Below are 22,099 nucleotides of genomic sequence, written 5' to 3'. Positions count from 1 at the left end.
GATACTTTATGGAAGCTTACGGGACTTGGAGGGCACTTCCCTTACAGTGTTCCATTAGCCTATTGTGAGGCCTTGTTCTTACTTCTCTCCACCACTGGGAACACGCTGGCCCCTATCAATCTTCACTTCAGACCGAATTAAGGTTTTGGCAGCGTAAGGCTCTTGGCCTGCCCGTATCGTAGAGGATGCAACTAGCCGAGCGTAAGCCCAGGTTCTAACTTCTTTCTCCCACTCGAAACAAACTGCCATTTCTGACTCTTCAACGTAAGATCGCCTTTCCGTTTTGGAAGCAGAAGCGTCTTTGCTTGCACTTAACTCAGAGTATCCAGCAAGCTTCTAGTCGGCCCTTGTTCTGAAGTCTTTCCTTACCTGGGAGCACACTGCCACGTAGGAGACAACTTGAATTGCGACTGTAGGTTTGGGAAGCGCAAGGGACTGGACGGGCACTTAACTCAGAGGACAACCGACTTACAGTCTGCCCTTGTTCTAAGTTTCTTCCTGAACTGGGAACACACGGCCGCACAGGCCTCTTCGCCTTCCGAGCGTTTATACGTTTTGCAAGCCTAGGGGCCTTCGCCTGCATTTTCCTTAGCGCTTCCAACTTGCTTGTAGGCCGCCTCGCCTTTGTTTTACGTTCTTTCCTGAACGGCGAACACACTGCCACTGACGAGACTTCACCTTAAGGGCGACTGTAGGTTTTGGAAGCAGAAGGGACTGGACCCACACTTAACTCAGAGTCCCCAACTGGCTTATAGTCTGCCTTGTTCTAAGTTCCTGCCTGAACGGGAACACACGGCCGCCTAGGCCTCGTCGCCTTCAGAGCGTTTATACGTTTTGCAATCATAAGGGCCTCAGCCTGCCTTTTCCTCAGCGCTTCCAACTTGCTTATCGGCCGCCTATGGTCTATGTTCTCCTGAACTGCGAACTCACTGCCCCTTAAGAGACTGCCCCTTAAGTGAGACTGTAGGTTTCGGAAGCACAAGGGACTGGACCCACACTTAACTCAGAGTCACCAACTGGCTTATAGGAAGCCCTATGTTCGAAGTTCCTGCCTGAACTGGGAACACACGGCCGCCTAGGCCTCTTCGCCTTCCGAGCGTTTTTGCAATTTTGCAAGCATAAGGGCCTTAGCCTGCATTTTCCTTAGCGCTTCCCACTGGCTTATAGGCCGCCTTGGTTCTATGTCCTTCCTGAACTGCGAACTCACTGCCACTTCTGTGACTTCACCTTAAGAGCTATGATACTTTATGGAAGCTTACGGGACTTGGAGGGCACTTCCCTTACACTGTGCCATTGGCCTATTGTGAGGCCTTGTTCTTACTTCTCTCCACCACTGGGAACACGCTGCCCCCTATCAATCTTCACTTCAGACCGAATTAAGGTTTTGGCAGCGTAAGGCTCTTGGCCTGCCCGTAACGTAGAGGATGCAACTAGCCGAGCGTAAGCCCAGGTTCTAACTTCTTTCTCCTACTCGAAACAAACTGCCATTTCTGACTCTTCAACGTAAGATCGCCTTTCCGTTTTGGAAGCAGAAGCGTCTTTGCTTGCACTTAACTCAGAGTATCCAGCAAGCTTCTAGTCGGCCCTTGTTCTGAAGTCTTTCCTTACCTGGGAGCACACTGCCACGTAGGAGACAACTTGAATTGCGACTGTAGGTTTGGGAAGCGCAAGGGACTGGACGGGCACTTAACTCAGAGGACAACCGACTTATAGTCTGCCCTTGTTCTAAGTTCCTTCCTGAACTGGGAACACACGGCCGCACAGGCCTCTTCGCCTTCCGAGCGTTTATACGTTTTGCAAGCCTAGGGGCCTTCGCCTGCATTTTCCTTGGCGCTTCCAACTTGCTTGTAGGCCGCCTCGCCTTTGTTTTACGTTCTTTCCTGAACTGCGAACACACTGCCACTGATGAGACTTCACCTTAAGTGCCACTGTAGGTTTGGGAAGCGCAAGGGACTGGACGGGCACTTAACTCAGAGGACAACCGACTTATAGTCTGCCCTTTTTCTAAGTTCCTTCCTGAACTGGGAACACACGGCCGCATAGGCCTCTTCGCCTTCCGAGCGCTTATACGTTTTGCAAGCCTAAGGGCCTTAGCCAACATTTTCCTTAGCGCTTCCAACTTGCTTGTAGGCCGCCTTTGTTTTACGTTCTTTCCTGAACTGCGAACACACTGCCACTTATGAGACTTCACCTTAAGTGCCACTGTAGGTTTGGGAAGCGCAAGGGACTGGACGGGCACTTAACTCAGAGGACAACCGACTTATAGTCTGCCCTTGTTCTAAGTTCCTTCCTGAACTGGGAACACACGGCCGCATAGGTCTCTTCGCCTTCCGAGCGCTTATACGTTTTGCAAGCCTAAGGGCCTTAGCCAGCATTTTCCTTAGCGCTTCCAACTTGCTTGTAGGCTGCCTTTGTTTTACGTTCTTTCCTGAACTGCGAACACACTGCCACTTATGAGACTTCACCTTAAGTGCCACTGTAGGTTTGGGAAGCGCAAGGGACTGGACGGGCACTGAACTCAGAGGACAACCGACTTATAGTCTGCCCTTGTTCTAAGTTTCTTCCTGAACTGGGAACACACGGCCGCACAGGCCTCTTTGCCTTCCGAGCGTTTATACGTTTTGCAAGCCTAGGGGCCTTCGCCTGCATTTTCCTTGGCGCTTCCAACTTGCTTGTAGGCCGCCTCGCCTTTGTTTTACGTTCTTTCCTGAACGGCGAACACACTGCCACTGATGAGACTTCACCTTAAGTGCCACTGTAGGTTTGGGAAGCGCAAGGGACTGGACGGGCACTTAACTCAGAGGACAACCGACTTATAGTCTGCCCTTGTTCTAAGTTCCTTCCTGAACTGGGAACACACGGCCGCACAGGCCTCGTCGCCTTCAGAGCGTTTATACGTTTTGCAATCATAAGGGCCTCAGCCTGCCTTTTCCTCAGCGCTTCCAACTTGCTTATCGGCCGCCTATGGTCTATGTTCTCCTGAACTGCGAACTCACTGCCCCTTAAGAGACTGCCCCTTAAGTGAGACTGTAGGTTTCGGAAGCACAAGAGACTGGACCCACACTTAACTCAGAGTCACCAACTGGCTTATAGGAAGCCCTATGTTCGAAGTTCCTGCCTGAACTGGGAACACACGGCCGCCTAGGCCTCTTCGCCTTCCGAGCGTTTTTGCAAGTTTTGCAAGCATAAGGGCCTTAGCCTGCATTTTCCTTAGCGCTTCCCACTGGCTTATAGGCCGCCTTGATTCTATGTCCTTCCTGAACTGCGAACTCACTGCCACTTCTGTGACTTCACCTTAAGAGCTATGATACTTTATGGAAGCTTACGGGACTTGGAGGGCACTTCCTTTACACTGTGCCATTGGCCTATTGTGAGGCCTTGTTCTTACTTCTCTCCACCACTGGGAACACGCTGCCCCCTATCAATCTTCACTTCAGACCGAATTAAGGTTTTGGCAGCGTAAGGCTCTTTGCCTGCCCGTAACGTAGAGGATGCAACTAGCCGAGCCTAAGCCCAGGTTCTAACTTCTTTCTCCTACTCGAAACAAACTGCCATTTCTGACTCTTCAACGTAAGATCGCCTTTCCGTTTTGGAAGCAGAAGCGTCTTTGCTTGCACTTAACTCAGAGTATCCAGCAAGCTTCTAGTCGGCCCTTGTTCTGAAGTCTTTCCTTACCTGGGAGCACACTGCCACGTAGGAGACAACTTGAATTGCGACTGTAGGTTTGGGAATCGCAAGGGACTGGACGGGCACTTAACTCAGAGGACATCCGACTTATAGTCTGCCCTTGTTCTAAGTTCCTTCCTGAACTGGGAACACACGGCCGCACCGTTTATACGTTTTGCAAGCCTAGGGGCCTTCGCCTGCATTTTCCTTGGCGCTTCCAACTTGCTTGTAGGCCGCCTCGCCTTTGTTTTACGTTCTTTCCTGAACGGCGAACACACTGCCACTGACGAGACTTCACCTTAAGGGCGACTGTAGGTTTTGGAAGCAGAAGGGACTGGACCCACACTTAACTCAGAGTCCCCAACTGGCTTATAGTCTGCCTTGTTCTAAGTTCCTGCCTGAACGGGAACACACGGCCGCCTAGGCCTCGTCGCCTTCAGAGCGTTTATACGTTTTGCAATCATAAGGGCCTCAGCCTGCCTTTTCCTCAGCGCTTCCAACTTGCTTATCGGCCGCCTATGGTCTATGTTCTCCTGAACTGCGAACTCACTGCCCCTTAAGAGACTGCCCCTTAAGTGAGACTGTAGGTTTCGGAAGCACAAGGGACTGGACCCACACTTAACTCAGAGTCACCAACTGGCTTATAGGAAGCCCTATGTTCGAAGTTCCTGCCTGAACTGGGAACACACGGCCGCCTAGGCCTCTTCGCCTTCCGAGCGTTTTTGCAAGTTTTGCAAGCATAAGGGCCTTAGCCTGCATTTTCCTTAGCGCTTCCCACTGGCTTATAGGCCGCCTTGGTTCTATGTCCTTCCTGAACTGCGAACTCACAGCCACTTCTGTGACTTCACCTTAAGACCTATGATACTTTATGGAAGCTTACGGGACTTGGAGGGCACTCCCTTACAGTGTGCCATTGGCCTATTGTGAGGCCTTGTTCTTACTTCTCTCCACCACTGGGAACACGCTGCCCCCTATCAATCTTCACTTCAGACCGAATTAAGGTTTTGGCAGCGTAAGGCTCTTGGCCTGCCCGTAACGTAGAGGATGCAACTAGCCGAGCGTAAGCCCAGGTTCTAACTTCTTTCTCCTACTCGAAACAAACTGCCATTTCTGACTCTTCAACGTAAGATCGCCTTTCCGTTTTGGAAGCAGAAGCGTCTTTGCTTGCACTTAACTCAGAGTATCCAGCAAGCTTCTAGTCGACCCTTGTTCTGAAGTCTTTCCTTACCTGGGAGCACACTGCCACGTAGGAGACAACTTGAATTGCGACTGTAGGTTTGGGAAGCACAAGGGACTGGACGGGCACTTAACTCAGAGGACAACCGACTTATAGTCTGCCCTTGTTCTAAGTTCCTTCCTGAACTGGGAACACACGGCCGCATAGGCCTCTTCGCCTTCCGAGCGCTTATACGTTTTGCAAGCCTAAAGGCCTTAGCCAGCATTTTCCTTAGCGCTTCCAACTTGCTTGTAGGCCGCCTTTGTTTTACGTTCTTTAATGAATTGCGAACACACTGCCACTGATGAGACTTCACCTTAAGTGCCACTGTAGGTTTGGGAAGCGCAAGGGACTGGACGGGCACTTAACTCAGAGGACAACCGACTTATAGTCTGCCCTTGTTCTATGTTCCTTCCTGAACTGGGAACACATGGCCGCATAGGCCTCTTCGCCTTCCGAGCGCTTATACGTTTTGCAAGCCTAAGGGCCTTAGCCAGCATTTTCCTTAGCGCTTCCAACTTGCTTGTAGGCCGCCTTTGTTTTACGTTCTTTCCTGAACTGCGAACACACTGCCACTGATGAGACTTCACCTTAAGTGCCACTGTAGGTTTGGGAAGCGCAAGGGACTGGACGGGCACTTAACTCAGAGGACAACCGACTTATACTCTGCCCTTGTTCTAAGTTCCTTCCTGAACTGGGAACACACGGCCGCACAGGCCTCTTCGCCTTCCGAGCGTTTATACGTTTTGCAAGCCTAGGGGCCTTCGCCTGCATTTTCCTTGGCGCTTCCAACTTGCTTGTAGGCCACCTCGCCTTTGTTTTACGTTCTTTCCTGAACGGCGAACACACTGCCACTGATGAGACTTCACCTTAAGGGCGACTGTAGGTTTTGCAAGCAGAAGGGACTGGACCCACACTTAACTCAGAGTCCCCAACTGGCTTATAGTCTGCCTTGTTCTAAGTTCCTGCCTGAACGGGAACACACGGCCGCCTAGGCCTCGTCGCCTTCAGAGCGTTTATACGTTTTGCAATAATAAGGGCCTCAGCCTGCCTTTTCCTCAGCGCTTCCAACTTGCTTATCGGCTGCCTATGGTCTATGTTCTCCTGAACTGCGACTCACTGCCCCTTAAGAGACTGCCCCTTAAGTGAGACTGTAGGTTTCGGAAGCACAAGGGACTGGACCCACACTTAACTCAGAGTCACCAACTGGCTTATAGGAAGCCCTATGTTCGAAGTTCTTGCCTGAACTGGGAACACACGGCCGCCTAGGCCTCTTCGCCTTCCGAGAGTTTTTGCAAGTTTTGCAAGCATAAGGGCCTTAGCCTGCATTTTCCTTAGCGCTTCCAACTTGCATGTAGGCCGCCTTTGTTTTACGTTCTTTCCTGAAGTGCGAACACACTGCCACTTATGAGACTTCACCTTAAGTGCCACTCTAGGTTTGGGAAGCGCAAGGGACTGGACGGGCACTTAACTCAAAGGACAACCGATTTATAGTCTGCCCTTGTTCTAAGTTCCTTCCTGAACTGGGAACACACGGCCGCACAGGCCTCTTCGCCTTCCGAGCGTTTATACTTTTTGCAAGCCTAAGGGCCTTAGCCAGCATTTTCCTTATCGCTTCCAACTTGCTTGTAGGCCGCCTTTGTTTTACGTTCTTTCCTGAACTGCGAACACACTGCCACTTATGAGACTTCACCTTAAGTGCCACTGTAGGTTTGGGACGCGCAAGGGACTGGACGGGCACTGAACTCAGAGGACAACCGACTTATAGTCTGCCCTTGTTCTAAGTTCCTTCCTGAACTGGGAACACACGGCCGCACAGGCCTCTTCGCCTTCCGAGCGTTTATACGTTTTGCAAGCCTAGGGGCCTTCGCCTGCATTTTCCTTGGCGCTTCCAACTTGCTTGTAGGCCGCCTCGCCTTTGTTTTACGTTCTTTCCTGAACGGCGAACACACTGCCACTGATGAGACTTCACCTTAAGGGCGACTGTATGTTTTGGAAGCAGAAGGGACTGGACCCACACTTAACTCAGAGTCCCCAACTGGCTTATAGTCTGCCTTGTTCTAAGTTCCTGCCTGAACGGGAACACACGGCCGCCTAGGCCTCGTCGCCTTCAGAGCGTTTATACGTTTTGCAATCATAAGGGCCTCAGCCTGCCTTTTCCTCAGCGCTTCCAACTTGCTTATCGGCCGCCTATGGTCTATGTTCTCCTGAACTGCGAACTCACTGCCCCTTAAGAGACTGCCCCTTAAGTGAGACTGTAGGTTTCGGAAGCACAAGGGACTGGACCCACACTTAACTCAGAGTCACCAACTGGCTTATAGGAAGCCCTATGTTCGAAGTTCCTGCCTGAAAAAAAGTCCTGCCTGAACTGGGAACACACGGCCGCCTAGGCCTCTTCGCCTTCCGAGCGTTTTTGCAAGTTTTGCAAGCATAAGGGCCTTAGCCTGCATTTTCCTTAGCGCTTCCCACTCGCTTACAGGCCGCCTTGGTTCTATGTCCTTCCTGAACTGCGAACTCACTGCCACTTCTGTGACTTCACCTTAAGAGCTATGATACTTTATGGAAGCTTACGGGACTTGGAGGGCACTTCCCTTACAGTGTGCTTCCCTCTCACCCAAATTCCACCTACCCTCCATGGTACCTCTTCCACCAAACCCTTCCCGGCTGCTTCAGCCATCTCAGCATGGGTCTTCTTTTTTTTTTTTTTTTTTAATTTTTTTTCCCATTTTATTTATTTTTTCAGCGTAACAGTATTCATTCTTTTTGCACAACACCCAGTGCTCCATGCAAAACGTGCCCTCCCCATTACCCACCACCTGTTCCCCCAACCTCCCACCCTTGACCCTTCAAAACCCTCAGGTTGCCCCAACCTCCCACCCCTGACCCTTCAAAACCCTCAGGTTGTTTTTCAGAGTCCATAGTCTCTTATGGTTCGCCTCCCCTCCCCAATGTCCATAGCCCGCTCCCCCTCTCCCAATCCCACCTCTCCCCAGGAACCCCCAGTTGCACTACTGGGTATTTACCCTAAAGATACAAACATAGTGATCCGAAGGGGCACGTGTACCCGAATGTTTATAGCAGCAATGTCTACAATAGCCAGACTATGGAAAGAACCTAGATGTCCATCAATAGATGAATGGATAAAGAAGAGGTGGTATATATACACAATGGAATACTATGCAGCCATCAAAAGAAATGAAATCTTGCCATTTGCGACGACATGGATGGAACTAGAGCGTATCATGCTTAGTGAAATAAGTCAATCGGAGAAAGACAACTATCATATGATCTCCCTGATATGAGGACATGGAGAAGCAACATGGGGGGGTAGGGGGATAGGAGAAGAATAAATGAAACAAGATGGGATTGGGAGGGAGACAAACCATAAATGACTCTTAATCTCAGCATGGGTCTTCTTAACTACAGTGACTGACTACATTGCCTTATGGGTCCCGATACTTCATCATCCTGCCCTGTAGCCATACCATTCACCCTATGGCTTTCTAGTTCTTTCCACTAAAAAAGCAGAAGACATTTCTCTCCTTCCTTTGACTTTGGGTTTGGCTCTATGGTCACCTTATATTATTGGCCAAAGCCAATAGCATAAGATGGGAGTGATGATGTATCAATTCCAAGGACTCCTGTGCTTTTTCCATTACCATGAAGAGACCATGCCGGGGTTAACCCACTGTTCCCAACAAGAGGATGAGCCACATGTGGAACGAAGTTGCTTTGCACAACCCTCCTAGTTGAGCCCAGCCTACATCAGCCAACTCTCAGATGCCTGAACCAAATAAATGTTAATTTTTTATACCACTGACATTCTATGGTTGGTTGACAGATAACTGATACAACCACCCAGAGCACATATTATGCTTTTTAATACTTTGTGATTTTTAGTGACAGTGCATTATTTGGTCATACATCATTGTTTCTTTGGGTAGGTCCCTCCTGGTTAACATCAGACTTAGCAATAAATAAATAAATAAACAAACAAATAAATAAATACGGGATCTCCACTTAAATTTGAATTTCTGGAAAACAAGGAATAATTTTTTTTTACTATAAGTAAAGTGCATCTACTATAAAATGCATTTACTAAAAGTGCATCCCATGAAATTTTTAGAACACATTTATACAAAAAAATTATCTACTTGGCATCCAAATTTAACTGGGCATCCTGTGTTTATCCAGCAATCCCACTTCCAGTGCTTGAGGCTGTCTCAGCATCTTACCCAGTAACTATGAGCCAGTTCCCCTGGTCATCGTCGTAATGCTGGGAGACGAAAGCCATGGTTGTCAAATTGTAAGATTTGCAAGATGGTAGATTGTAAGCACTTTCTCTTCTCCAGTGACAGACCCACCCCTTACGATGATGGTGACGATGGTGATGATTTCCTTAGCCTCTGTCTAGGCAGGTAACAGGCAAATACACTACCTGGTTTTCATATCCAGGCTACGTAGTGCAGCCAAATGGTAAATCTCACCCCCATGTATCAATGAGGACACTAAGCCCCAGGCAGGTAAAATCACTTTCCCTTGGCCACACAGCCAGTGAGTGTAGTAAAGCTAAAATTCACATGCAGCCCTCTCTCTTTCCAGAATGCAGTTTTGTCTCCAACTCCTGAAAAGGTGTCCTGTCATTTTCATGAAAGTGAAGATGGCAGCTTATGTACCCCAGCCTCCCAGGTTCTGTGTTGGTCTCTCTCAGACCATTCTGTGAATAAGGAGCGTTGTATTAGCATGCGAGGGTTTCCACAACAAAGTACAAAGCACCGCAGAATGGGGGTCTTAAACAACAGAAATGTGTCTTCTCACAGTTCTGGAGGCTGGATGTCTAACATCAAGGTGTCGGGGCGGGGGTTGTTTCTTCTAAAGGTGCTGAGGGAAGGGTCCCTTCCAGCCCTGCTGTGGTAATTTTGTCTCAATCTGACTGGGCTCGTGGGGTGCCCAAATTACTTCTCGGTGCGTGTGTGAGGGTGTTTCTGGAGAGATGAGCATTTGAATTGGTGGGCTGAGTAAAGCAGATGGCCCCACCTATTATGGATGGGCGTATCTAGTCCTTTGAGGGCCTGAATAGAATAAAACCATGGGAGAGGGGTGCCTGGGTGGCTCAGTCAGTTAAGCATCAGACTCTTGATTTCAGCACAGCTCATGATCTCAGGGTCCTGGCATGGAGCCCCCCATTGGGTTCTGCACTCAGCGGGGAGTCTGCTTGAGGATTCTCTCTCCCTCTGCCCCCCCACACCCCCCACCACGCACACACACACCCCCCCCCCCGCCGTTTGCTCTCTCTCGAATAAATAATCTTTTTTAAAATTTTTAGAAGGGGCACCTGGGTGATTCAGTTGGTTGAGCATCTGACCCTTGATTTCAGCTCAGGTCATGACCTTACAGTCACGGGATCGAGCCTGAGTCAGGCTCAGCCCTCAGCGTGGAGTCTGCTTCAGATTCTTTCTCCTTCTCCTCTCCTTCCCCCTCGTCCCCTTTCACTCCCACTTGGTTCTCTCTGCCTAACTGCTTGAGCTGAGCTATCAGTCTTCTCCTGGCCACGGACTGAGACTTACATCCGCAGCTCTCCTCCTTATTAGACCTTTGGATTAGGACTGCAATTTACACCATGAGCTTTCCCGGGGCTCCCGCTCACAGACAGCGGATCCTGCCACCCTTGCTCAGCCCCTACAATCACAGGAGCCAATTCCTCATAATGAATCACATATAAAAATATAAATATATATATATATATTTATTGTTTCAATATATATTCAAATATATTTTATTTAAAATATTTATAAATATTTAAATATATTTCTATTTCAAATATATTCAGTATATATTCAAATATATATTCAAAACTATATATGTATAGTTTCTCTGGAAAACAGTGATACATGCCTCTCTCCTTGTAGATGGTCGTTTTCCCCCTTACATTCAGTCCATCTTGCTTCTGTGCAGGTCCGTGCCCAGATTTCCTCTTCTTACAAGCACATCAGTCATACTGGATTAGAACCTATCCTAATGACCTCATTTTAACTGAATCACTTCTAGAAAGGCCCTCGCTCTAAATAAGGTCACATTCTAAGGCACTGGGGATTAGGGCTTCAACATATGAATTTGGGGGGGAGAGACACAATTTAGCCTCTAACAGGGTTTGTGGAGCTAACTGAACTCACCCCGATGCAGTCTGCCTTTAAAAGAGGGACCCAAGGGAGATTTCAGATGCCAGAACTCTGGATTTCGAGTGGTGGAATTCTAGTGTCTAAAGGAGTCCCTACAGTGGCGAAGGCCCATCGTGCAGTTCCTAATAATGGGCCTCAAAGGTGTGTCGCAGCCTCCACCAAAGGGGCCCTAGCAACTAGTAGAATGTGGGTTATTATGAGGACAGGGGATTGTGATGGTGGCCCGACTGTGGAATCTGGTGAAGCCAAATATTAGTACCTTCAAAGATGTCCTTTGGCCCCAGTTGGCAGCATTGTGGTTTTCTGGATGGCAGCAGAGGACAGAGAAATGATGGAAGCCCGGGGAGCAGGAGAAAGCTGCCCAACCTTCCCCAAAGTGGCGCCTGATGACTCCAAGTCTGAAGGGAAATCAAGGGCTTCTTTGGTAAGGGGGGGGGGGGAATACCTCGTTTCATTGCCCCCACCTGTCCCTACGTGGGGAGGAGGAGGGTGTCATGGGGACACGTGATAGGAGCTGAGTGCTGGGAGATCCCAGAGAGCTACTAAGAAGAGCAAGTCGCATGTACCCCGTCCCCACAACTGGCCCCAGCTGTCACCAGGGACCAGGTAGCCCTTAATAAGATTGTGAAGTCATCTGAGGCTGGCTTTGGTCTCTCCCACCTACCTCCCCATTCAGGGCCCTGTCCTCCCTCTGCCAATACGACCTGGCTCCCCCACAGCCCTTGTGTTGGTCCCCTACACTGGGTTTCTGACTATCTCAAAGTTAGACAGAGTGGGGGTGGGAAATTTACCAGGAAGACAGACTTCTGCCTCAACTCCTCAAGCCTCCCCTTGCAACTTGAGGGCACCCTTCCCTCATGTCAGGGTGCCTCCCCTTCCCTGTGACGCTCAGGGCCTGCTAGCTCCAGGTAAGTGCGCCTCTGGCTAGAACTCAGCCTAGATCCTTACAGGCCACAGCCCTCTTCCACACGATCGATCGTCCAGGCCGTGGTGGCCGGCAGGCTGCGGAGGTGCCCAGGGTGGAGCAGGGGCAGCCCCAGGCACACTCCTCAGTGTCCCCTGGATCTCCCATTCACTGCTCCAGGAGGCAGAGTCCCCGAAGCCAGACTCTTCCCACGACCACCTGGAGGAGATGGAAGCTTGCGAGGACGGAGGCTGCCCAGGGCCACCCAAGTCAGGGTCCTCCAAGACTGGCTCCACCACCAAGGGCCAGGCGGGCGACGGGCCTGAACTCGGGGAGCTGTCCCCCGCTCCGGCCGCCCCGGAGACCCCGGGAACCGAGCGCAACACCGAGATGGAGCTGGAGAAGGTGCGCATGGAGTTCGAGCTCACGCGGCTCAAGTACGTGCACGAGGAGAACGAGCGCCAGCGGCAGCACGAGGAGGTGATGGAGCAGCTGCAGCAGCAGGTGACGCCCCGCCTGGTAGGTGACCGAAAAGTAGGGGGCGCTGGCGAGAGGCCCGCAGGCCCGCCCGGAGGGCTGGGGGACCCCCTCCCTGCCCTGCAGGGGGAGCCCCACTGAGCTGCTTCAGGCCTGCATCCCGCCCTGATCTGGCTTAGCGTCCCCGCTAAGCTAGATCAACTCTTGACGGAGAGCTGACCCTGGGAGGGGCCCCGGAACCCCCGCCCACCCGCCTGCCCACAGTTTTCCTTCTGGGGGGGGGGGGCGGGGGGAGTCTTCACCGCTTCCTCTGTGACTGGCTTTCCAGCATTCTCTAGTTCTCTCTGCATCTCGTTTAAGAGATGGGAGACGGACAGCAGTCCGCCCAGGGATTTGGATAAAACCATCATCTCCCGGGGTCAGAGCCGCATTTGTTCCGTGGGATTGCTCTGCCTTGTTGTCAACTAAAACCGAGGCATCTCCAGGCAGGAATGGACCCCTCTCCCCTAATGTGTATTAAATGAGGGGATAAGAAAGTCTACTTTCGGTCACATGGGATGGGAAGGGCTTATTAGCACTGTGAGCCCAGGGCCACTCTAAGTCCTAAATAGTCAAAAGATGCCATTGTTGAAAGCATGTTGCCTGGGCTTTAAAATCAGCCCTGGGTTAAAACTCTGGCTGTACTGTGTATAAACCGTGTGATACTGCGCAAGAGATGAATCCTCCTTGAGCCTAGATTTGTGCATCTAGAAAGGTAGTCCCCACCTCACAGGGTTCCAGCGAGGAGTGAAGGAAAGCAAACACACGAGGCACTTTGCCCTGAGCCTGGCACATTAGGTAAGCACGCAATAAATGTTAGCTATTACCATTTTTATGTACTCATGCAATTCACTTCTTGACCCAAATGCAACAACTTACATTCATCACTTTTCAACTTTATTGGGATGTAATGTATTAGCTATGCTTCCCAGCTCTGAGTCATCCTCACTTCTGAGAAACTTGCCTTCTGTCTTTATCCAAGTCATTGCTATAATTGTTGAGGAGGATATGACCTAAAGTAAATACCACTAAAAGATCTCCCTACAGGTTAGCAATGTTCCATTAATCAGCACCCTTGGGTTACATTTTATCCAGCTCACGTTTCTCTACCTTGTCCAGAAAACTATCTTGAGACACACTGGCAGATGGTTCCCAGAATTAAGATATTACACTACCTATATAGCATTTCCCTAATTGACTGGTCCTTTTTTTTTTTTTTTTTAAGAAAAGGAGATTGGTTTTTGCATGATTTGTTTTCAATGAACACATGCTGGTTTTAACAATTTTTTTTTTCTTGCTCACACAATACCTGCTTAATTATACACTGAATGGTTTTTCTGAGCTAAGTCAAGCTTACTGAACTGGGATTTCCAGAATCCATCCATTTTCCCCCTCCTTTTAAAAATCTAGAAAATATTTGCTTGTCTCTAAGATTCTGGCACATTTCCTGAGGTTTCTTTTTTTGTTGTTTTTTTTTTTGTTTGTTTGTTTGTTTTTCTCACTACTAAGTTCCATTTCCAAGCTTGGGGTTTTGTTCTCAGTATTGTGGGGTAAAATGTGTCAGGAGTTGGAGCCTGAAACTACTTAAAGCACCTGAGGTTAAGTTACTGTGCCTTTGCTCTCTGCCTCCTTCTAACCATATTTGTTTTCCCTTTTTTAGTTTGAAAATCTTACTCTTGCTGGATGAGCTGGAAACCCTTGGTGTATAGTCTATCTGCTGTCTGTCTTCTGCTCAAAAGATAGAAAATGTTGTGAAAATGTTGTGAAAAGTCTAAAAGGTCACAAAATGCATGTTTGGTTGTCAAAATCATAATTCTCACCCATGAGCATTTCAGGCTGAAAACGCATGCTGGCTGCTTTGGGGGGCAGAAGCCCATGGACCTGGAGCCGCAGTGGGTGGGCAGACCACCCACGCAGCATCCCCTCCCGCTAGAATCCTGGGTTTCTTCCTCTGGTCTTCAGCTTGCCTTGCTATTCACTTTAGAAATGGCATCACCGGAGTCATTTTCCGCCCTCTCGGGTTTATTGATTTGCCCTCACATTTTCTATAGTTGTCCAAACAATGGTGTGTCCACAACCCTGGTCTTTGGTGACCGTTTACAAAGCTGTTTAATGTTTCGTGCATTTACTGGCAGGTGATGTTTAAGCCCCCTCCCCACTTTCTCTTTTTCTAGATGAATGGATGGGTAGATTTCATTGTATTGGGAACTACCTCTGTGAGTATGTTTCTCGCTAGGTTAGGGTAACACGGTCCCAACCATCTGCCTGCTTACAAAAGGCATGGCATGATTTTAAAAGATATTTTAGAGAATAAACCATGGGTGATGCCTTCTTAACTACAGATCAAAATAGTTTTTCAGCTTTCGCTATACTTATACGTTGATGCTTTCTACAGTTAAAATGCGGGCTTGTTGGACCTCAGTTACATAGATTTCAGAAATGAACAATACGCAGGCAGAATCAGCCAGACAACTCAAGCTGCTTTCCCCAGGCTCGATACTGTGGAATATCGGAAGTCCTATCCCCTGTCTCTGACCACCTGTCCACCAGGGAGACCCAACCTCAGGCCCATAGGCCACAGACTAAGCCCTGAGACATGTGCCGGGACAAGAAGAGTCAGAAACAGGCACTTGTGCCCTCTCATTGAGCCACTGTGCAGAGAACAAGGCTGAGTGTTAGGGCAAGCCATCCAGAGAACATTCCCGAGAACAGGTATGCAGATTTGGGGATCTCAGAATCAGAGACGTCTGCACGTGTGTGACTGGAGGCAGCAGAGAACTCAGAGAAAGGATGTTGTCGCCTGGTGCCTGACTCAGGAGGGATGAGAGCAGACTGAAGAAGTGAAGACCTAGGAGGTCCCTCTACGTGCCCGTGACCTTGCTAGGGATGCTTCCCTTCTTGGCCCACTCTTCCTCCTGTAGTCTGCGAGGGGGGTATGGTGACCCTTCCCTCAGGTGAGGAAGACGGCCTGCCCGAGGTCATATTCCGGAAGAGACACGGGAGCAGGACTGACACCAGACCTGCCCGGTTGCCAAGCAGCGTGGTTTGGCCAGCAGCGCTTTCTTCTTTCCCCCACAGTTCTCGGGAGGCCTCCAGGACCTCCTGCTCCCCCAGAACCAGTTTGCCATGTTCCTGTACTGCTTCATCTTTATACACATAATCTATGTCACCAAGGAGCTGATCTTCTTTCTCTTCTCCAAGCACTACCTGTTCTGCATTGCGGCCATTTTGCTCTGTTTGATTAAAACTTTATGGTCCTACTTCTAGGTGCTTTTGATCCCTCCATCACTGGGAACCCCCATGCTAGTGGGTTACTAGGACACGATCCAAGTTAGCCTCTGGCCTCCCTCCCTCCTCCTTCCCTCCCACAAGCCTCCCTCCAGTCAGAGCTTGCTGTTAGAAAGACTCTGCTGTCAACCATTGACACTTTAGTGTGAAGAACCATGTTTAGGCCTTATACAAAGCCTAAATTCTCAGCGTGGATGAAGATGCTTTGGGCCCTGAGGGGAGGATCTCAGAAGTGACCAATCTAGAGAGGTATCTAGAGGGAGAAGGAACTTGGGGTTTCTAGAATCACAGAAATCATACTATGACCAGGTTGGCTTGGGATCTACCACATCTCCTCACTTGTACAGATCTTCTCTGAGGTGTGGGGTGCTGTGGTAGGCTTGGGGGTAAGCCCCCCAAAGAAGTGCATGTCCCAAAAGCCCAAAACCTGTGAATATGTTACCTTACATGGCAAAAGAGACTTGGAGAGGGGATTAAGTTAAAAACCTTACAGGGGAGGGGCGCCTGGGTGGCTCAGTGGGTTAAAGCCTCTGCCTTCGGCTCAGGTCATGATCCCAGGGTCCTGGGATCGAGCCCCGCATCCGGCTCTCTGCTCAGCAGGGAGCCTGCTTCCCTTCCTCTCTCTCTGGCTGCCTCTCTGCCTACCTGTGATCTCTGTCTGTCAAATAAATAAATAAAAATCTTAAAAAAAAAAAAAAAACAACCTTACAGGGGAGATGAGCCTGGATTTTTCTACAGGCCCAGTGGTCATCACAAGGCTTTTCACAAGAGGGAGGCAGGAGGGAGGCGGTCGGAGAAGGAAGGGGATGTGGACACAGAATTGGAAGCTGGGATGAGCCAAGTAGAGCAGAGTAGCCTTTAGGGAAGGCACAGAAATGAATGTTCTCCTAGAGCTTCCAGAAAGAATGTAGCTCCGGCTAAGCCATTTTAGACATGTGACCACCAGAACTGTAAGAGAATAAATCTGAGCTGCTTTAAACCACTAAGTGTGTAGTACTGTGTTACTGGAGTAACCTGAGACTCATGCAGGAGCCAAGCCTCCCCAGGCTCTTCCCAGCTCTGCAAACACGTCAGGATAGCAGCACCAGGCCGTGGACAAGAGTCCACTTAGCACTGGGCCTGGGCAGCTGGGAGCCTGCCCTAAAGACAGTTCACAGAGAGCTGCTGAAGCTCCAGGGAGCCCAGGAAAGGCCTTTCAGAGTTCGATGGGCAAAGGGTATCCCTACCATGGAGCAGAGCACACCTGCTCCCAGGGGGGTCGGGGAAGGAGGGCTCAAACGCCTGACTGGGACCAGAGCAAGATGGCAGGGCTGCATTAATGGAAAGTAGGAAGGGAAAAAAAAAAAAAAAAGCAAAAACGGGCCACACAGTCCAACCCTCAAATCCCAAATGCATGCACATACGTGCACACCCATAAACACACACCCACAGACGCACAGCAAATAAACAGTTGTCCAGAGCAGAGATGGACATAACCCCCCAGCCCCAAAGAAACAGGCAGCAGCAAAGAAAAGGAACAGACTTTGAACACCAGAGGGTTCAGAGCAGGCACAAAATGAAGTGTCTGATACGTATGTAACGAGGAGTTCAACTCCTCCATCCCCGATGTCCCGACCCTTCCTCTCACACACACACCCCTGCTAGCAGGTCCTGAGCAGCTCTGACCCCGCCCGCCCAGGAAGGAGGACTGGACCCTGCAGCTTGCATTGGATGCCCTGGGGATAAGGCAGCAAACAGAGTGAGGGTGGAGGCAGTAGAATAATCAGGCAAGTCTGTAATGACCCCTCCTTTTCTGGGGCACAGAGGTGGGCCTTAAGAGGGATGAAAGAGTAAGCTTCTGTCTCCTTGGGCTCTTCGAGGGAGACTGTGAAAACACATGAAGATCGGCCTGAGCTTCAGGGTCAGCACACACTAGCATGCCGTGGAAGTCACGGTGACTTCTCATTTTCCACCCAGTTCAACACGTCCACCCCCATTTATAGCTGCACGTGACTGATATTTACCTGAAAGCAACAAAGCTGTCATTTCTCATGAAACTTTGAATGATAGTGTTTGTTATGGGTCATTTCTCATAGTCATTGTATTTGACCCAGGATCCTGGGGTGGGATTGAGGTAAAAGGAGGAGGAAATCAGGATATCGAAAAGATTAAGGCCCCGGGATTTGACTTGTTATAGCAGATGGATCTGGGAGTTTGTAAAAAATACCAGGACGACGAACCATTTAGTTCATCGCCCTGTTGAACTGGACTAAGATCTGTGCATTTTCCTTATAAATCTTCAAAGAAAGGCTTAACTCCCCTGAACTTAATTAAGCAGCATCACATCCTTAACAATGGGCATGAAATCTCCCTCCTAGTTCTCCTGCTGTGACCAAAGACTGACACCAGTAGTCTAATGTATGCCCTCTGGGAAAATGAGGACAGTTCATGGTCACTCCCCAACCCGGCAGAATTCTCCTGGTTCAAATTCAGAGCAGAAAATCAGAAGCGGGAGAGACCACGGTGGGGAGAATAGCACAGGATAGGAAGAAGGCACAGCCGAGGATTACCAAGCAGATAACAAGTCAACATCTAACTTCTTGAGCACCTTCAACGTGCCAGGTACTTTGCTAAATATTTATGGAGACAACCTTCGCCAAAATCCTAGGAGGAAGACATGCATATGATCTCCAGGTCACAGATGAAGTCACCAAAGCTCAGAGAGGTTAAATGACTTACCCAAGACCATCGTGGATCTTAAGTCTGACTCCCAAACACACGACCTTGCTATACAACCATGCTCCCAAGACCCTGCCTTGAAGAATTTCGCAGCCTTGCTGGCAGGATGAGGTTAACATACATGAAAATGTAAAGACACTGTCAGCATACAGACCTCAGTGATGAAGGAAATCAAAGGAGGAGAGGTCCCTGGAGCCCAGGGTGAGAGGAAGACTTTTCAAAAGAGCAACCCACAAGAGCAGGTAAACCTGGGACAAGTGGAAAGAAGGAGAGGAAACTCACACAAACTTAAGATCAGGGTGGGAGTGTGTACAGAGGATGGAGGAAAAGGAGAAGGATCGTCCCTGCTCCAGTAAATGGTGTAAAGGGTAATGTGCCTGGAAAATCGATATGGGAACAAATTTTATAGTCCTGAATGTTGGTCTGAGGAATATGAAATTAATCCCTTGGGAAATGGAATCCCTGAAGATCACAGAGGGAATAACTCCCCCCCAAAGAAGGGAAAAAATACCTCCTTTATGGTAACCTTGTTCTTGCCTTGACCTCCTCTTTCCATTTTCAATCTGGGAGCATTCTAAGGTCCTGAGTGTGAGGATTGCATTCAGTGATAAAAGAAACCCAACCTCAGCGGCTTAACCAGATAGAGGCTTATGCTTCTCACATACTAAGAAGACTCAATTAAGGCAGTCCATGACTGGTGAAACAGCTCTAGGAAATCAGAGAAGACCCAGGCTGCTTTTTTGCTCTACCTTCTTAGCACTCAGCTTTTATTCTCCTCACACACGGCCTTCAGCCTCATGGTCTTAAAATGGCTGCTGTAGCTCCAAGTATCAAATCCACAACTCCAGGTCAGAAAAGAGAGGGAAAAGAAGGGGCTGCTTTTGAAAGCTTTCTAGGGGCGCCTGGGTGGCTCAGTGGGTTAAAGCCTCTGCTTTCGGCTCAGCTCGTGATCCCAGGGTCCTGGGATCGAGCCCCGCATCGGGCTCTCTGCTCGGCAGGGAGCCTGCTTCCCCCCCTCTCTCTCTGCCTGCCTCTCTGCCTACTTGTGATCTGTCAAATAAATAAATCTAAAACAAAACAAACAAACAAAAAAACTTAAAAAAAAAACAAAATAAAAGCGTTCTAGAAACATCTCATTGGTCAGATTGGGTCGGCGGGGGGTCGGGGGGGTCCTGCTCCTAGCTGCAGGGCATCTGAGGTGGTAAATTTTTCACCTTGGCGCTGTTGCAGCCTTGAACAAAATTAGGATTCTGACAGTGTGGGGAGAAGGAGGTAGGGATATTGAACAAGCAAATAACTATGTCTACCATGGGTAGACTTAGACTTAGCTTGCATTCCCCCAGCCCTGCGCCATTCTTGGTGGGGGTAAGACACGGGGTGGGGCACGGATGTAGCCAATCCAGGCCTGGCCCACTATAGCACTACTGCCCTTAGGCTTCATTTACAGCAGGAAGGCCATGGTTTTCTCTGGACGCGTGGCTGGAACTGCTCTGCCTTCATCCTGACCTCTGCCTGAGGCCCCAGGATCTTACACATCTGGACAGCAGCCCAGCCTGGGACCTGGGGACTAGCAGGGTACGCCCCTCTGTGCCCAGTGCCCTCAGCAAAGCTGCAAGGGGCAAGTTTGCTCCTAGAGTCCCTCCCCATCCTGAGTCCCAGAGTCCACAGAAGGGAGCCCAGTGCCCCCCCCCCCCCATCCCCATCTCTCTGGTCAGCCCACGCACCAAGCTGCTAAAGATTGAGGGTGTAACCCGTTACACAGATCCATTCAGATTTTTAGGCCCAACAAGCAACACTAGCAGTAAAGTTTCAGGCAGGCTTTGGGAGGAAAAGAGGGAAGGATCTTTCTTTCTTGGTCCCCAGATGGAATCGCGCAGGTTGTTACCCCAAGCCTGAGGATACTACTAAAGTCCTAGAGACTGCTGGGATCTGAGGTGGGAAGAGGGGACAGGCTTGGTTCCAAAGGTCACTTCCCAGCCTTGTTGGTTTCTAATCCCACTTTAGCAGGTGGCTGCCAGCGAGCTGGTGAAGGTTTCCAGGCTTCATTTGGATGACCTGTAAATTATCTAAACTCTGACTCGGTGGGGGGGAAAAAAGGGACAAAAGCCTAGGGACTGACTTCAGAAATTCTAATTTAATTGATCTGATCTGTGGTTCAGTAGCTTCAAAAGTCCCTGAGCTGATTGCACAGGGCAGCTGCATGCATTACAAAACCTAAATCCTTGCTACTAGTGATCCAGCCCCTTCAGCATTGCCTGGCGCATCCCGGGGCCCTATCAGCCCCCACCCACTGTTACAGCCACATGTGACAATATTCCCAATGACTCTTATGAGAAGCACTACTCTGGGGGATGGGTTTCAATTCAACCTATCGTCTGTGGTGAAGTTACTGCTTTTGGCCTGGAGGACCTTCCAGCGGGAGGTGTGGAGGCCAGATGGGAAGGAGAGAGAGAGGACAACTGAGTCTGGAGCCCCTGGAAGGTTCTAGGAGCCTCCCCCAACATCTGGCACAGCCCAGGTGGCTCAGCTGCCCCTCCTCCCTCTGTGCCTTCAGGAGCCCATGCTCTGATTTCTCCTGGCACGCAGGGATTTACCAGAAACTTCCAGAATGCCCCCAGGGCTGTCTCTGCCTCTGTCCCTTTTTTGATCTAGCTCCTGTGTGTGTAGCTTGAGAGAATCTTGCTAATATGCATTCATTCATTATTTAAAGGTTGCCACTGTTCCTTCAGGAAGGTTAAGCATGATTAAAAGATGGGATTTTTCCATAGGGCACAGCAGAAAAGCTAGGGCTCCCGCATTTTAAGCTGTTTTGGCCAAGCCTTGTTGCATAATTTAAAGTCTGTGACTTATTTGGATTTAATTAGCCAAAGGAGCTGCAGCTGAGGTTCACTAGGCAGTATTTATTAAGCACCCTCAAAGGGTTTGGGAGCTCTTCAGAGCAAAAAGCAGGATCCGCTTTGGACCTGTGCACTTCCCACACTGTAGCAGGAGGCCTGTGCACTTCCCACACTGTAGCAGGAGGCGTTACGGATCCTGGCAGCAGGGAGCGTTTTTGTTCCTCAAGGAGAACAAAGGGGTGGCCTCAAGGGGTCTGTGGTCACAGGACGACAGAAGCCTTCTCCTCAGCCAAGTCGGTGGGGTGAGCCCCCTCACAGGGCTGTAGTGACAGGTAAGAAAATGCAGAGCCATTCAAGTGAGAGGCCCTAGTAAACCCACCTAACCTGAAGAGCCACGGGAAGTGGAGGGGACAGGCTCCCAATTTGTGGAGCCCAGGGCAAAAGGACAAAGCCAGGTCCTGTGTTCAAAACCTATTAAGACTTTCAAGGCTGTGACAGCAGAGCTGAAACCAAACGTGCCCTCCACCCCCATGATGGCCTTGGGTCCCCCGGAGCACAGCCGGTGCCCCAGCCGGGACTAGAGGGAGATGGAGGAGACCCTTGGGGCATGGGGTTTTGTGATGCCTGCCTCTCAATCCCAGCCTGAGAAAGAACATGTCCCCAGCTACCCCAGCAGCCAGAGAGAGGGCAGTGGGCTCTGTGCCCTTTGAAAAGGCGTGGGGACCCCTGGAGCAGACCGAGGTGTGGAGGAGCCTGCGTCTGGTGATCTGTGGGG

The 22,099-nt window shown here is 49.9% G+C and overlaps 1 protein-coding gene across 1 annotated transcript; it reads left to right on the top strand.

Annotated features, from left to right (window-relative positions):
- Positions 1–11,368: 11,368 nt before the first annotated feature.
- TMEM247 (transmembrane protein 247) lies at positions 11,369–15,748 on the top strand. The gene is made up of 3 exons (XM_045980394.1): positions 11,369–11,485; positions 12,146–12,484; positions 15,560–15,748. Exons 1-3 carry the CDS (start codon positions 11,369–11,371, stop codon positions 15,746–15,748), a joined length of 645 nt encoding a protein of 214 aa, XP_045836350.1.
- Positions 15,749–22,099: the final 6,351 nt, after the last annotated feature.

The sequence above is a fragment of the Meles meles genome, chromosome 16 (genome assembly GCF_922984935.1).
Source record: "Meles meles chromosome 16, mMelMel3.1 paternal haplotype, whole genome shotgun sequence".
NCBI classification, from domain to species: Eukaryota; Metazoa; Chordata; class Mammalia; order Carnivora; family Mustelidae; genus Meles; species Meles meles.
This window is presented reverse-complemented; position numbering and strand designations above follow the sequence as displayed.

Coding starts and splice junctions, on each gene's coding strand:
- TMEM247 (XM_045980394.1), top strand. CDS start 11,369: ATGGCAGCAGAGGACAGAGAAATGATGGAAGCCCGGGGAGCAGGAGAA. Junction 11,486..12,145: donor GGAAATCAAGGGCTTCTTTG/GTAAGGGGGGGG, acceptor TCACTGCTCCAG/GAGGCAGAGTCCCCGAAGCC. Junction 12,485..15,559: donor AGCAGGTGACGCCCCGCCTG/GTAGGTGACCGA, acceptor TTTCCCCCACAG/TTCTCGGGAGGCCTCCAGGA.